Source organism: Syngnathus typhle, linkage group LG4 (assembly GCF_033458585.1).
Source record: "Syngnathus typhle isolate RoL2023-S1 ecotype Sweden linkage group LG4, RoL_Styp_1.0, whole genome shotgun sequence".
Lineage (NCBI taxonomy): Eukaryota > Metazoa > Chordata > Actinopteri > Syngnathiformes > Syngnathidae > Syngnathus > Syngnathus typhle.
Genome location: NC_083741.1, coordinates 4,639,824 through 4,655,195, shown reverse-complemented (window position 1 = coordinate 4,655,195; position 15,372 = coordinate 4,639,824). Strand labels below are relative to the sequence as shown.

Here is a 15,372-nt window from a genome sequence, read left to right as displayed (position 1 = left end):
TTGAGGATCCAAAGATTTACTTTATTACAATTCACTGAGACATAAGGAGCATGACTGGAGTAAGTCAAACAGTACATGTAAAATCTGCAAGTTTCCATGACACCAGTAATTAACTGTAATTAACGTAATTACGTTCACACATAGAATTAATGGTTCTCCTATTTTGGGCAAAAAGGAAAACATATGGAGTAGCATCTTTTGCCTGTGGTTTTGACATAAAAAACTGAATGGAGGCTTAGTTTGAGAGGATATTAAATTTACAGTCACAAGCTGTACACTGACTACAGTACTTCACATTGTAGCAAAGTGTTATCTCTACCACGTTGATAAACAATTGAAAAATTAGTATGCTCATTTTTTGACATACTAACTTTCAAAATACAAGAAATTGTGTTGCGTAAAGAAACACACAGAAACAAAAGGAAATACGATTATAGTGGAATGGTAAATGGACTGCACTTATATTGCGCTTTATTGACACCGTATGGTCTCCAAAGCACTTTTACAATGCCTCATCCACACACACATTTATATACACCGATGGGAGGCTGGTGCAATGCAAGGTGCTGCCAGGCCCATTGGGAGCAAATTGGGTTCAGCGTCTTGCTCAAGGTGTAACTTTAACTTGGCTGCATATTCTTTACAGCACTGTTCAGCTTGCTTCTCTGGATTATGCTCTTGGGATGCATCCATTTCGGTGCGTTGTGTGATTTGAATTTGGTGGTACTGTGTGTTCCAAGGAGCGGCTTGGTAGCGCAATGGTTAGCACGTCTGCCTAACACTTAGGAAGGTGCTGGTTCAATTCCACCTCCAACCCTCCCTGTGTGGAGTTTGCATGGTGGCTGCGTGGGTTTTCTTTGGGCACTCCGGTTTCCTCCCACATCCCCAAAACATGCTTGGTAGGCCAAATGATCACTCCAAATGGCCCCGAGTGCGAGTGTGGATGATTGTCGTCTCTGTGTTCCCTGCGATTGGCTGGCAACCGGTTCAGGGTGTCACCCGCCTACTGCCTGATGAAAATGGATGGATGTGTGTTCCAATGTCAGTATTTTGTATCTCCTGATTGGATTAGATATTTTGTGTAAGAGTGGTAGAAGTAAGGATGCTAAAGTGATGGATACATTGCAATGTGGTCTTAAAACTGTTACTTGTTTGACTGACATTCACCAGGAATTTTTTCTCTCAGTCTTTGTATGTTTCAATTCCTTGAGCTCTTTGAGGACATGATCTGCCTTATTTAGTTTTTCCATTGCCTTCATCAGCAGATTCCCTGGTATGGATGCTTCTTCTCCTTCCATATGGGACTGGCACACACTGCTCATTAGCTCGCTTGTCTCTTGCATTTCCAGAGTCAACTCATTTTCAAGTGTGATCAAGTCAACCTCATTTCTCATGAAAGCCTCTGAATGGCACCGCAAAGAAATAGTATGTGATGAGTCAGACAGCAGATCTCCAAAGGAGACAGATCTAATCTTGGTTGACAGAGGCATAGACTTAAATTGTCGACACATTGAGCCCTTAGATTGATTTTTTGTTGTAGCACTGACTGCTGCCTGCGTCAAATTACCATCGCTACTAATGTTCAGAACATCTGTATCTGAATCACTAACTGTGGTTTTAGACATTCTAAATGTGTTTTCGTGTCCAGTTACTGCACTCTTTGCATTTAGATGTTGAACCCAACCTACACATTCATTATCTGAATTTATTCTCTTTTCTTGTGGTGTTGGCAAAAACATTTGGCTGTAATTGGTGGGGTCGTTCAGCAAACTATCATTGGAGAGGGAAGAAAAACAAACCAATGTTTTAAGCCAAGAAGCATGATCTTCTTCCTCTTGAGATTTAGTTGCGTCTTCTATAGGTTGGATGTTAAATTTAGATGAAAGAGAATGTTTTTTGTTGGGGCTTAGTGGAGGAAAAACTGTCTTTCTTTCTGTGGGTATCATTATCTTTGAACCAGGCATTTGTGGAATGATTTTTGCCCTGTCATTTTCCATAATGATTCCTTCTATGCATGTAGTTGTACCATCACCAACATGAATAAGAGTTTGATATTTTTTCTGAGGTAGTCTTGCTATATCATTTTTATTTTCTTGTTGCGTGTCCTCATTGCTGTCTGGGGGACGTTCGGCCTTTTGGTTTGGTGCCGAAAGAACGAAGGAAGGCTTCATGTCTTTGGTTGGTGGGTTTGGAGGGTGGGTGTGATGTTTCAGTTGATAATTTCCTGCAAGTTCACTCGAGGAGCTGCTTGAGTGACTGGGAAGCGACGATGGACTTTCAATGGGTAGCTTCAAGACCTTTAAGTCATAAACCAAATATATTTTTATGATACAAATAGATACTATTTTATATTTGATGACTTTAGTAACATGCAAACTTGACTATTTTGTTGCATGTAAATTTTCTGTATATTTTAATTTTTCTGGAAACCAACCTTTAACTCAGTCTGGGTTTCTGCAAGTAGATTCTCTGCACCCTCAGCGAATTTACACTGAAGCACAAATTTGTTAGAGTCTCGAGGCATGTCAGTGTCATCACTATCGGCATCATATGTCCCATTCGGCACTGCAGCATTTAAAAGGTCAAGATCCAAGCGCAGCATGCCTTCAGATGACAACTCTGCAACCTTAAAGGGGAAAGGAATATCATGATCATATAGTTTTTAAGTAAATCGGATGATGCTATGCATTTTAGCATCAACAACATTAACATCAACAACCGATGACTCTAATTGCATGCAAACAAAATCATCATTTTAACAAAGCACCATTTCAACACGGCCTCATTTTCTATTCGGTGTCAAATGCTTTCAAATGTTTCCCTTGGAAATTAGTGTGGCTGCCGCAATAGAAAAGTTTAATTCTTGACTTACACTTCCATTTGGTGAAACCATGTTGAAATTACTGGTGTATAGAGTCTGTAAAAACCGGAAAGACATTTGAGGTAAGACCACACCCTTATGCCATTGACCAACCGGGTGAGGTCCTGAGGGAGAACGATGGTTTTATATAAACAGTGGCCCAATGGCCCAGAGCGGAATTATGGGTATCGAATAATGTACTATTTTTGGCACACACCGATTTGAACTGCATATAACAGATTGTTATAATAGGCCTCTTTGGCACAGGCGATTAGATTGGAAGCTTGAAAGGAATTGACAATAAAGCTGACTCTGACTCTGATCTTGCTGTGAGCCTTCTCTTGCGTTCACTGGCCTTCCCTCCTCTATGATATACTTTGCACGTACTACATAGCAGTTGATTTTAGTTAAGACTGAGAGGTCACACATCATGACACAGGCTAGGCAGAGTCACCCCTTTGCAGGAAGGCGACAGTCAAGTTTTACAAACGTGAGCTGTTTTAGTGTTAAACACACAATCACAAAACCTAGCGGAGCTCCTGACGCCAGTGCAATAATGGAAGTTAGAGCGACATCAGACCACAATACCTGTCACTACAGACAATGAATGCCAGGAACTTCATCAACAAAGTAAAATGAGGAGGACTGGATTCTCAGATTGGTTGTTTTGCACAGACAATAAATTAGACCTTAGAGTCAGACAATCAAGTGTCTAGATTTTTGGAAAAAGTCATAAATATATATATATTTTTACAGAGGCACCACAGCTGCCCACATCTTGAAGAGCAAGCATGAAATGCTTAATATTCCAAAAAATGCACTCATTCAAGATGTTTGCACCTGGTGGAATTCCAGGCATCACGCTGAGCACGGGGGCCCCCAAGGCTGCGTGCTCAGTCTGCTGCTCTTCACCCTGTTGATGCATGACTGCACTGCAACCAACAGCAACAACCGCATAGTAAAATTTGCTGACGACACGACTCTGGCGGGTGGCGACGAGACTCAATACAGGTTGGAGGTCGACCTTCTGACCACGTGGTGCAGGGACAACAACCTCCTGCTGAACGTCAGCAAGACCAAGGAGATTGTTGTTGACTTCCGGAAGGGTCACACCAACTCAGTGGCCTAGTGGTAGAGTGTCCGCCCTGAGATTGGAAGGTTGTGGGTTCAAACCCCGGCCGGGTCATACCAAAGACTATAAAAATGGGACCCATTGCCTCCCTGCTTGGCACTCAGCATTAAGGGTTGGAATTGGGGGGTTAGATCACCAACTGATTCCCGAGCGCGGCACCGCTGCTGCTCACTGCTCCCCTCTCCCCCAGGGGAAGGATTAAAATCACACGGGGATGGGTTAAATGCAGAGGACAAATTTCACCACACCCAGGTGTGTGTGTGACGATCATTGGGACTTTAATCTTTAATCTTTAATCTTAACACCTGCCACTGACCATCGACGGTGCTGTGCTGGAGAGAGTGAGCAGCACCAGATTCCAGGGTGTGCACATCAGTGAAGATCTCTCCTGGACCACCAACACTGCACCACTGGCGAAGAAAGCTCAGCACCGCCTGTACTTCCTGCGGAAACTCAGGCGACCTAGTGCTCCACCAGCCATCATGACCACATTCTACCGAGGCACCATTGAGAGCATCCTCTCCAGCTGTATCGCTGTGTGCGGTGGAAGCTGCACTGAATACAACAGGAAGGCCCTGCAGCGCATAGTGAACACAGGTGGTAAGATTATTGGTGCTTCGCTCCCCTCCCTGAAGGACATTTACACCTCCCATCTCACCCGGAAGGCGACCACGATTGTGAGTGATGTGAGTCACCCCGCTCACACTTTGTTTGATCTACTGCCGTCTGGGAAGAGGTACAGAAGCCTGCGCTCTCGCACCACCAGACTCACCAACAGCTTCATACTCCAAGCTGTTAGGATCCTGAACTCTTTCCCCCATCTCCCCCCTCCACCCTCGGCTGCATCACGTCCTGGCCTTTTGGGGCACGATGGCTGCCTTGCACTACTCCACTTTTGCGCTATTATACTGACTCTCTGCACAATTGCTCCATTTCAACCAAGTTGCTCTTATTTATTCATTGCTCTTATTTATTCATTGTATGTGCCTTCTCGTATTGTTTACTTGAATGTTTTGTTTGTCTGTGGACCAATTGGGTGTAATATGTCTTGTCACGGTGGGTTAGTAGGAAACGCAATTTCAATCTCTTTGTATGTCTTGACATGTGAAGAAATTGACAATAAAGCAGACTTTGACTTTGATACAGAACATAATGTATAAAAAATATTGAGGTAGTGGAGAACTACAAATTCCTGGGTGTTCGCCTTATCAACAAACTGGACTGGACTTGATCACACCCACGCCCTGTACAAGAAGGGCCAGAGTCGCCTCCACCTGCTGAGGAGACTGAGGTCCTTTGGTGTGTGCAGGGCTCTCCTCAGGACCTTCTAGGACTCTGTGGTGGTCTCACTACGCTGTGGTCTGCTGGGGTGGGGGCAGTACGGACCGGGACATGGGGAGACTAAATAAGATGGTCAGGAGAGCGAGCTCTGTCCTGGGCTGTCCCCTGGACTCCATTGAGGCTGCGGGTGAGAGGATGACGTTAATTAAGCTGAAATCCATCATGGACAATACCTCTCACCCCATGACATTGTGCGGTCCCTGAGCAGCTCCTTTAGCAGCAGACGATTACACCCACGGTGTAGGAGGGAACGATTCCGCAGGTCCTTCATTCCCTCTGCTGTCAGACAACATGCATGGCACCTGATAAAATTGTGTTTCGTCTCTACTAGTGGCACTTGTCTTTGTCCTTGTCTGTTATTTATCCTTTTTTGAAATTTTGGCAGTTATATTCTAGCACTCGTATGCGCTGCTGTGACAACTAAATTTCCCCGCTGTGGGATGAATAAAGTTATATCATCATCATCATCATCATCATCATCATCATCATCATCATCATCATCATCACAAATATGATACGTGTGTGTAACATATGTAGATGTAGCTCAAGTACTGTAATGTAATGTACTGTAAATATGGTTTTAGAACTCTTATTATTATAACAACTTTTTTATAACAAAGTACAAGTGTACATACTGTATATATGTTTTTAGAACTCTTTTATTATTATAACATTTTTTATAACAAGGTACAATACTGTAAATATGGTTTTAGAACTCTTATTATTATTAGTTTATATTTTATAACTTTTTTTAAAACAAGTGTACATACTGCAGTTGTGTGGGCACTCCCTGCCTTCTGCTGGTGTGTGGGCAACTTTCGTGCCATAATTCCTCAATTTAGAAATTTTTATTTTGGATTTTTTTTTAATTCGGAGAAAAATCCACAATGTACTGAAGCCCCGATAAATGAACCGCGATATAGCGAGGTATTACTGTAATCCATTCTCAGACAGCAAGTTTTTACCCTAACTTTGCCTCATTTATACCACAATCGTGAAGCAAAAATATGCAGAGTTGAATATGCACTATAAATTGAATAAGAAACATCATTAAAACAGTAAATTTAAGATCTACATACCTCGATTGATGAGCCGCTGAATCTATTAACGCTAGGGGTGTAAATCGCGGGTTTTGTCACGATACGATATAATATCGATATAAAGAACTTCGATACGATATTTGCTGATATCTTAAAGCCTGCTGCGATTCAATCACGATATATCGCGATATAGTGCTCTACGATCGATTTTTTTTTTTTTAATAAAAAATATAGAACAATATCCTGATTTATAACAATTCATACGCAAAATCCACAAGGTACTGCAAACTCTTTATTTAGGAAATTACAAGAGTATTGTAGTATACAAATTGCTTACTTTAACACTTAACTTTGATGTCGTGTTTTTTCTTTAAATGTGCGGCGAGATTTGTGCTCCCTGAATATTTGATCACCGCATGGCAGGATTTACAAACTGCACGTGTCTTGTCCGTTGAGCCATCTTTTCTTTGGAATCCAAAGTGCTTCCAAACGAATGACTTGAAGCCTAAAGGGGAGCAAATTTCCTCGTCTTTTTGGACACTAGCCATAGCACCAGCCCAGGAGCCGCGTACTAGTTGTCGACTCCCCTTTCACGTGCCTGCTCTGCTCACAACACAACAACGCCGCGCACTGCTCCCTGGTCCCGGAAGAGGAAGTAAGCAACAATGAACTGGATTTCAAAATAAAGTCGCGTCTAATGTCCGAGGTCAAACACGGCGATATAAATCGATGTTTACCTTTAGCATCGATGCCAATAAATCGTAGAGCATAATATCGATTAATCGATGTGTATCGATGTATCGTTACACCCCTAATTAACGCAGAGGTGGAGAGGAAGGGGGTATCATTAAATCCCTTCTATAAGAATAATCCGGAGGCTGCATTTTGTCAGTGATTTCCTTTCTTTGTTTGGTCCACTGGGACTTGGCTCGTAACACCCTTAGCAGCACTAGCAGTTTTTAGTCCTCAAAATGAATTTATGGTCAATCTTGGCACTTTGAATTCCGATGCCAACTACAAAACCCGAATGCCTCTTTAATACTTGTTTATGATTGCCTTTTTCAGCTCTATCATTGTTTGCGCCACTTTCCTCCTCTGCCTTTTTCTTGTGTCTTTCTTAGGACACATGTTTTTTTCCTTAGTACAGTGCAGTCTTACAGTGGTCAACCAACGCCGACTAGCGGCAGGTGGTACAAACTCTTTGTTTATAATAGCTGCGTGACTCGGGTCAGTTTCCGAAGCTTTGTTCGAGAACCGGGACAAAGATGTCCCGACATTTTGCGTTTAAAACCAAATATGTTGAGTTCCAAGGGGATTGATTCCCGGGGTTTCACTGTACCACCCTGATAAGCCTTGAAACAAGTTTCTGTTTCTGTGATACGCCTCTTGAAAGCCACTTTCCTTCACTCTATAGCACCAAAACAAGACAGTGTGAGAGAGCTCTTGTTAGCAATCACGAAAAAATCTGCTGAAGAGATACTTGACATATTGTGATTTTTTTGCACAAGTACACTGAAGGTTTAAAACGCTGCCTTATTTACTGTAGAAGATATATATTCAATATATATTCAACGACCCCATCACGGAAATTAACACAATACAGGAAGAGGTATTATGTTATGATCTAAGTATATTTCAATTTGCTATGAAAATCTGAATTTGCATTTTTTCCATTCTTTTTCCACAGGCTGAGGATGTCACTGAGATCAGCTGTCATCTTAGTTCATCTCCAGGGACATCATCCACCTCATCAACTACACGGCTAAAAAGTCTGTAATGACTGAACTGTTGGGTGAACCTCCCAGGGTCAGGATGAGGTGGTAATCCAATTCTTTTGGACCAAGTCTAAGAATTGGAATTTAAGTAGAGAGCTTCGTAGTGCCTTTCCCTGGAAGCCAAACTTCTTTTTTGTGGAAAGGCAATGAGTCCACACTGCCACATACTGCACAATTAGCAAAGTGCTCCCACTCAATATCAACTATTTGAATGATGCCACTTCCGGTTCATCACATCACAAGACAAGAAAGGAACTTTCCTTGGAAAAATTAGAATTGCAAGAGGCTTCAAAGTATCAACATAATTGTAAAATAATAATAACATTTTGCATTTTCATGTAATGAAATGTACTGAAAATATAAAAAACATTGTCCTTTAGAAAAGCTAAATTGATTAAAAAAGGAGTCAGTGTTCCTACAAGTTTCTTCAATTTCAATGTAAGATGTTTTATGACCCACTTTAGATTACAAAAAGTTAATACCAATTTCTATCTCTCAATCCAACTCTCAATCCAACTCTCAATCCATCTCTCTCTCTCAATCCATCTCTCTCTCTCAATCCATCTCTCTCTCTCAATCCATCTCTCTCTCTCAATCCATCTCTCTCTCTCAATCCATCTCTCTCTCTCAATCCATCTCTCTCTCAATCCATCTCTCTCTCTCAATCCATCTCTCTCTGTCCATCGCTCTCTCTGTCCTTCGCTCTCTCTGTCCTTCGCTCTCTCTGTCCATCGCTCTCTCATTCCATCGCTCTCTCTGTCCATCACTCTCTCTGTCCATCGCTCTCTCTCTCTCTCTCTCTCTCTCTCTCTCTCTCTCTCTCTCTCTCTCTCTCTCTCTCTCTCTCTCTCTCTCTCTCTCTCTCTCTCTCTCTCTCTCTCTCTCTCTCTGTCACTCACACACACACACACACACACACACGCACACACACACGCACACACGCACACACACACAAAGTACCTTGAATTACCTTGTGTATGAATCGTGCTCTTTAAATAAACTTGCCTTGACTTGCCATTAGGGACTTTTCTCATAAATGTACACTCAGTCACATTATACCTCTTTCATATGAATCCTGGTTGGTGGGCGTCGGTTACGGTTCCCTTTGGGTCTTGTTCGAGTTAAATGCTGTAAATTACTGTTTTCATCCATCTTAACCTGTCGGAAAAAATATAGTCAGTGTAAAGCTTTCCCAGTGTATGGTTGTAGATAAGGCACATTATTGTTTAGAGCAGGGGTGGGCAAACTTTTTGACTCGCGGGCCGAACTGGGTTCTAAATTTGGACCGGAGGGCCGAACCAGGAGCAGATGGACGTAGTGTTTGTGTGAAGTAATATAAGCGACCTGTAAAGGTCATTGCATAAAAGATTTTGTCCTTCAGTAGGTAGTAAAGCATGGATATTCCAAAAGTTTTTTGAAAACAAATGCATTTATTAACAGCATTAAAAAATAATAATAATAATTCACTAAAAAACTGCTATCAGTGATTCTCATAAAATACGAGACTGTTATTATGAATAACAGTCTCCATCACTTCAGTGCCTGCAGGTCAGATTAATGAAAGATCTTATGAGATCACATCAAACGGCAAACATTCTGACCAAATATATCATCTTGAAGAATCGGTGAAAGCATACACCCAAATAAAGTAATCAAAACGGCAACACGGTGAGGGGTATCTGAAAATCAGAGCAGAATTTTAACTCGCAAACACCTGGTAACAGAGGTGAGGAAACGGGAAACACTTCCTTAAAGTAAGCCTTAAGAACTTTACAGGTTAAGATTAGTCGCAAACAGGTGGTGCATCAATGTCCTTGAGCATCCTGCATTGTTTGAAAATGAGAATGGTCGCTAGTTTCAATCCCTGCCATGTGTACAAATCATATTCAAAATGCATTTTTTTACAACAAACTTGAGCGCCTGCCCTTCATTTTCAGTGGGAACAGTGTTGTTGGTCTCCCTTTTTTGCTAGTGCGTCATAGTCTTCAGTAAAATTTGTTGTCGCAATTCTTAGGAGAGATCCGAGGTGTTGGTCCGTTTACCTCGATCTGTGACGGGTTGATGTTGACGTTCATGTGGCTGAACGTCACGTCGCGTACGTCGAGCCAAATTGGCCACTCTCTTTTGAACGCTCGGCACTGTGTCCACCTTGCTTTTCCTTGGGCGACTCATTTTAATGGAAGGATTCCAGGGGAAGGTTTGTGGGTGGCTTTAGCGCAAAACTGCATCTGAAAGCTCAGCGCGCGAATTACAAGAATGCAGTCGTCACAGCCCACGCTTTAAATTCGGGACTGATACAAATAGAGCGCGAGTGCGCCATGTCCGTAGTACTGAGTACGTACACGCACTTGTGAGTGTGCATCGAGCTTTCTGACACGGCTTCCGGTAGTAAATGCGCAGGCGAGCGCTTCCCCATCTACTGGGGAAACGCAGTCATTGCAGGCAATACGACCCAAAAAAATGTTTAATAATACAATTTGTTCAGGGTTGGCGGGCCGGATTAAACGGTCCCGTGGGCCGGATGTGGCCCGCGGGCCGTAGTTTGCCCACCACTGGTTTAGAGGGATATTCATGTATAGCAAGAGTCTCAAACTCATGGCCTTTGGCATTTTGTGGTCAAAGCTTGTTAGTGCAGCTCCCAATATTTTCATTTGTTGCCCTGGGCATTTGGTTTGAACTAAATGCAGCGCATTTTTGCTTTGTGAACGTTTTTGGGAATCCGCTCATTCTGGGGACAATGAACGGTTTTGAATGGCAGTTCACTCGTTCAAAGATGTCAAGTTCTTCTTAGACTTAAAAATAAAACCTTGCTAAACACACTGTAAACAAGGCTTATATAGGCGGGAGAAAAAGGATTTGGCAACCCTGCTTACAAAAAATCGCATCTTCAAAATGCAAAACTTAATTATGATGTGACACCAAGTGGAATAAAACGATATCCTGTCACCCAGTTCCAGTCATGTTTTTTAACCTGCTGTTAAAAGAAAGGTTGGCAATAAGAACAGCCTGTGGGCCATTTGGATATTAGGAGTAGGATATTTTGTGGTCATATACTTTCTATACTATTGTTACGTCTGACTATTACTTTATAAAATTTGAAGTATTGGCTCATTGTCAACGTTCATTGTCATGAATGCAGATAAATGTATAGCAGCTATAATAATAATTTGTCACCCAGTATTGCTCTATTCAGTTACTGCTTCTGGCAACTGGTTCATTTCCCTCATAATGGTTTGATTGATAATCTCATAAATGATTTCAATGCTGCTGTTAAACGCCTTCGATGCAGCACCTTTACGACTTAAAATTTGACGAGGAGGCTTGTAACAGATGAAACTCGCACACAAACAATTCTGCAGAAATCTTGAGCGCAAATGGCGTGCAACTAAACTTGAGGTCTTCCGTCTGCCATGATGTGACAGAAAAACAAGGAAGCGCTCATATTAGCAAAACCAATTATTTCTCTGGAATTATCGGTCTACAAAAAACAACCTTATATACTCATTTGATTCTGTGGCAAAGCTATCAACAGCAGCCGACCTTCAATAGCTCGGCCAACAATTTCATGCAATTATTTACATAGAAGGTTCAGTTCATTAGGGATGAGATTACGGACACTGCTCCTAAAACCCAGTCAAAACTTGCGATTACTGAAGTTAATATTAATAAGGCTGACAATCATCTGACAACCCTCTCCCATTTTAAAAAAGGTGTCCCTTGAAAGCCGTGCACAACTGGTTAGTGCGGCAAACCAGACAACTTGCTTACTCGACCCGTTAAAGAGGGCCCTAAGAACTATTTCAGATCTTAGGAGTTAGGACCCTCAACCTTGAATGTCATTCATTTATCACTCTCCTCTGGCCATGTGCCAACAGCTTTTAAAACCACAATTATTCGTCTACTAGCCTGTTTCATATTTACAGTTCATTGCGAAAATTCTTGAAAAGGTCGTAGCGCAACAACTCAATGATTATATGGTTGCTAACAATCAATTTTAACCTTTCAGTCGGGTTTCAGAGCTGACCACTCTACTGAGACAACCCTTCCTAAAGTGAGACAACCCTTACTAAAATGACTAAGGATCTTGTCCTCAGTTTGCACTCCGACACCTTTGACACTGTCTATAACAACATATTATTAGATCATCTTGAAATGTGAGTATTTCGGGCTCAGCACTTTCCTGGTTTAGTTCTTACCTCTGAAAGAGAAGCCACCGTTCATCGCTGTTAGGGTGGTGCTCACTCTAACTTATTTTGCAAGAACCACACGGGAGACAAGTAAGTCCTTTCAGACACCTGCAGGTGGAGAGTCCATTCGTCGCTGTGCATACAGCGATGGTCGAATGACGTCTGACTCTGGCCCCATGCAGGAGCATTTTTATTGAGAGAAACAGAGTGGGGTTGAGAGTGGGGGTGAAAGGAACAAACAGGATGGGGTTGAAACCCCTGGCCTGCTGATCAAAGCATAGCAGGGGGTCTTTTACGACGTTGTGTAAACAAGGCAACTTTGATTGCTTCCTCTGCAGCTAGTCAATCAGTTCAAAAGATCTTAGCACTTTGGTCTACTACTTTTGTTAAGACAGGACAAGCTAGGTAAATTATTACAGGTTACATTCCAACATAATCATACGATGAAGATAATCTGTAAACCCTAACAATCGCAACACGACTTTTGAGTTTAGTAATATTACATGTGGTGTCCACAGGGATTGTACTTGGACCTCTATTGTTCAGCATTTACATGCTTCCGTTTGGTGACATTATATGGAAATATAACATTAGTTTTCATTGTTATGCCATACCTTTGGAAATGACAAATCCACGGGATTCCCGTGATGATTTATTACAGTGATCTCTCGCCACTTCGCTATTCATCTTTCGCGAAGCGCGCCCCCAAAGTCTAGCACGGAGGGCACGTCAGCCGGCCAGCAGGGCGAGAGCGGAAGACGTGACACAGCTGCGCAAGAAGGAAAAATGCACTGCCCTGCAGAAAGAGTCAGGACAGCACAAATAAGCGATCATGCCTCTGAGGAATATCCTTCACTGAGGAAAAGCACTGCCGTCCAGGAGTCGGGACGCAGGAAGTCCTCGAGACTATACAAATAATAACTCTGAGCAATGTGCGTCACTGCGTTCAAACGCAGGAGGCAGCAGTCGGCCACGCGCAACAACCGGTGCATCATTAGCACGTTCGCCTCACAGTTAGGAAGGTGCAGGTTGAATTCCACTTTCGGCCTTCCCCGTGTGTAGTTTGCATGTTCTCCCCGTGCCCTTGTGGGTTTTCTATGGGCACTCCGGTTTCCTCTCACATCCCAAAACCAGTAGGCTGATTGAGCACTCCAAATTGCCCCGAGTTGCGGCTGGTTGTTCATCTCTGTGTGCCCTGCGATTGGCTGACAACCGGTTCAGGGTGTCCCCCGCCTGCTGGCTGGTGACTGCTGGGATAGGCTCCACCACGCCTGCGCCCCCCCGTGGGGACAAGCGGTATAGAAAATGGACGGCTGGATGGATGGTACAAAATATGCACAGAACAGTGTGGCAATGGTTATTAAGGGAATAAGAAAGGTGTATGTAGCGCAAAAGTTTTGGGGAGGGTTTAAAAAGCTTTAATATTGTGTACTGGACCACAATGCAACAGGAGATTCATGCTCAATCGTAACACTTTGGTTTTGAGGAGGAACCAAGCGGTCCTCTGAGGATGCCATCTGCTCTGCCCTCCACTCGGCCCTCACCCACCTGGAGAGAAGGGACTCGTATGTGAGATTGCTGTTTGTGGACTTCAGTTCTGCCTTCAACACCATTGTCCCACAACGTCTCATCAGCAAACTTGACAAGCTGGGCCTCAGTACCTACCTCTGCAACTGGCTACTGGACTTCCTCTGTCAGAGGCCACAGGTGGTACGTGTGGGCGACAAAATCTCCGCCAGCATCACGCTGAGCATGGGGGCCCCCCAAGGCTGCGTGCTCAGTCCACTGCTCTTCACCCTCCTGATGCATGACTGCGATGCAACCTACAGCGACAACCGCATAGTGAAGTTTGCTGAAGACACGACTCTGGTGGGTCTCATCACCAAGGGAGACGAGACTCAGTACAGGCTGGAGGTTGACCTTCTGACCACGTGGTGCAGGGACAACAACCTCCTGCTGAACGTCGACAAGACCAAGGAGATTTCCGGAAGGGTCACACCCAACACATGCCGCTGACCATCGACGGTGCTGTGGTGGAGAGAGTGGGGAGCGCCAGGTTCCTGGGGGTGCACATCAGTGAGGATCTCTCCTGGTCCACCAACACCCCATCACTGGCAAAGAAGGCCCAGCGCCGCCTGTACTTCCTGCGGAAACTCAGGCGAGCGAGCGCTCCTCCGGCCGTCATGACTACGTTTTACCGTGGCACCATTGAGAGCGTCCTCTCCAGCTGTATTGCTGTTTGGGGTGGCAGGTGCACTGACTACAACTTGAAGGCCCTGCAGCGCATTGTGAACACGGCTGGTAAGATCATTGGTGGTTCACTCCCCTCCTTGAAAGACATTTACATCTCCCATCTCACCCGCAAGGCGACCGCGATTGTGAGTGATGTGAGTCACCCCGCTCATTCTTTGTTCGATCTTCTGCCCTCTGGGAAGAGGTACAGGAGCCTGCGCTCCCGCACCACCAGACTCAACAACAGCTTCATACTCCAGGCTGTTAGGACCCTGAACTCGCTTCCCCGTTCTGCGTAGCGTCCTGTACTTTTGCGCTTTGCTTGCTGGCTCCGTTTTGCTCCTCTTATTTATTGTGTTATCTGTTTATTTATTATTTATTCATCACTCTTACTATTTATTGTTTGAATTTTTGCCTTCTTGTTTTATATTGTGTCGCTTACTTGTATGTCTATCGTGTAATATGTCTCATCACCGTGGGATAGAGAAAATGTAATTTTGGTTTCGGTGTGTTGTGACATGTGGAGAGATTGACAATAAAGCTGACTTTGTTATGCATGGTGTCCCCCGAGTTAGTGTAATGTGATATTTCTGAAGACACTTTGCATTGCTTGGCAAGGTAAACCACACTTTTAAGTGACTTACAATACAGCTCAGTGGCCTAGTGGTTAGAGTGTCCGCCCTGAGACTGGAAGGTTGTGGGTTCAAACCGCGGCCGGGTCATACCAAAGACTGTAAAAATGGGACCCATTGCCTCCCTGCTTGGCACTCAGCATTAAGGGTTGGAATTGGGGGTTAGAAGGAGT

At 43.6% G+C, this 15,372-nt stretch overlaps 1 protein-coding gene across 1 annotated transcript in view; it reads right to left on the bottom strand.

Annotated features, from left to right (window-relative positions):
* LOC133152631 (uncharacterized) overlaps window positions 1–15,372 on the bottom strand; it is a 38,113-nt gene continuing 22,741 nt past the window's right edge. Inside the window, exons 4-5 of the mRNA XM_061276394.1 lie at window positions 2,435–2,626; window positions 1–2,297 (exon numbers count right to left, since the gene is read on the bottom strand). Coding sequence (XP_061132378.1) covers window positions 1,164–2,297; window positions 2,435–2,626 — 1,326 coding nt within the window. The 3' untranslated portion in view covers window positions 1–1,163. The remainder of the gene's footprint in view (window positions 2,298–2,434; window positions 2,627–15,372) is intronic.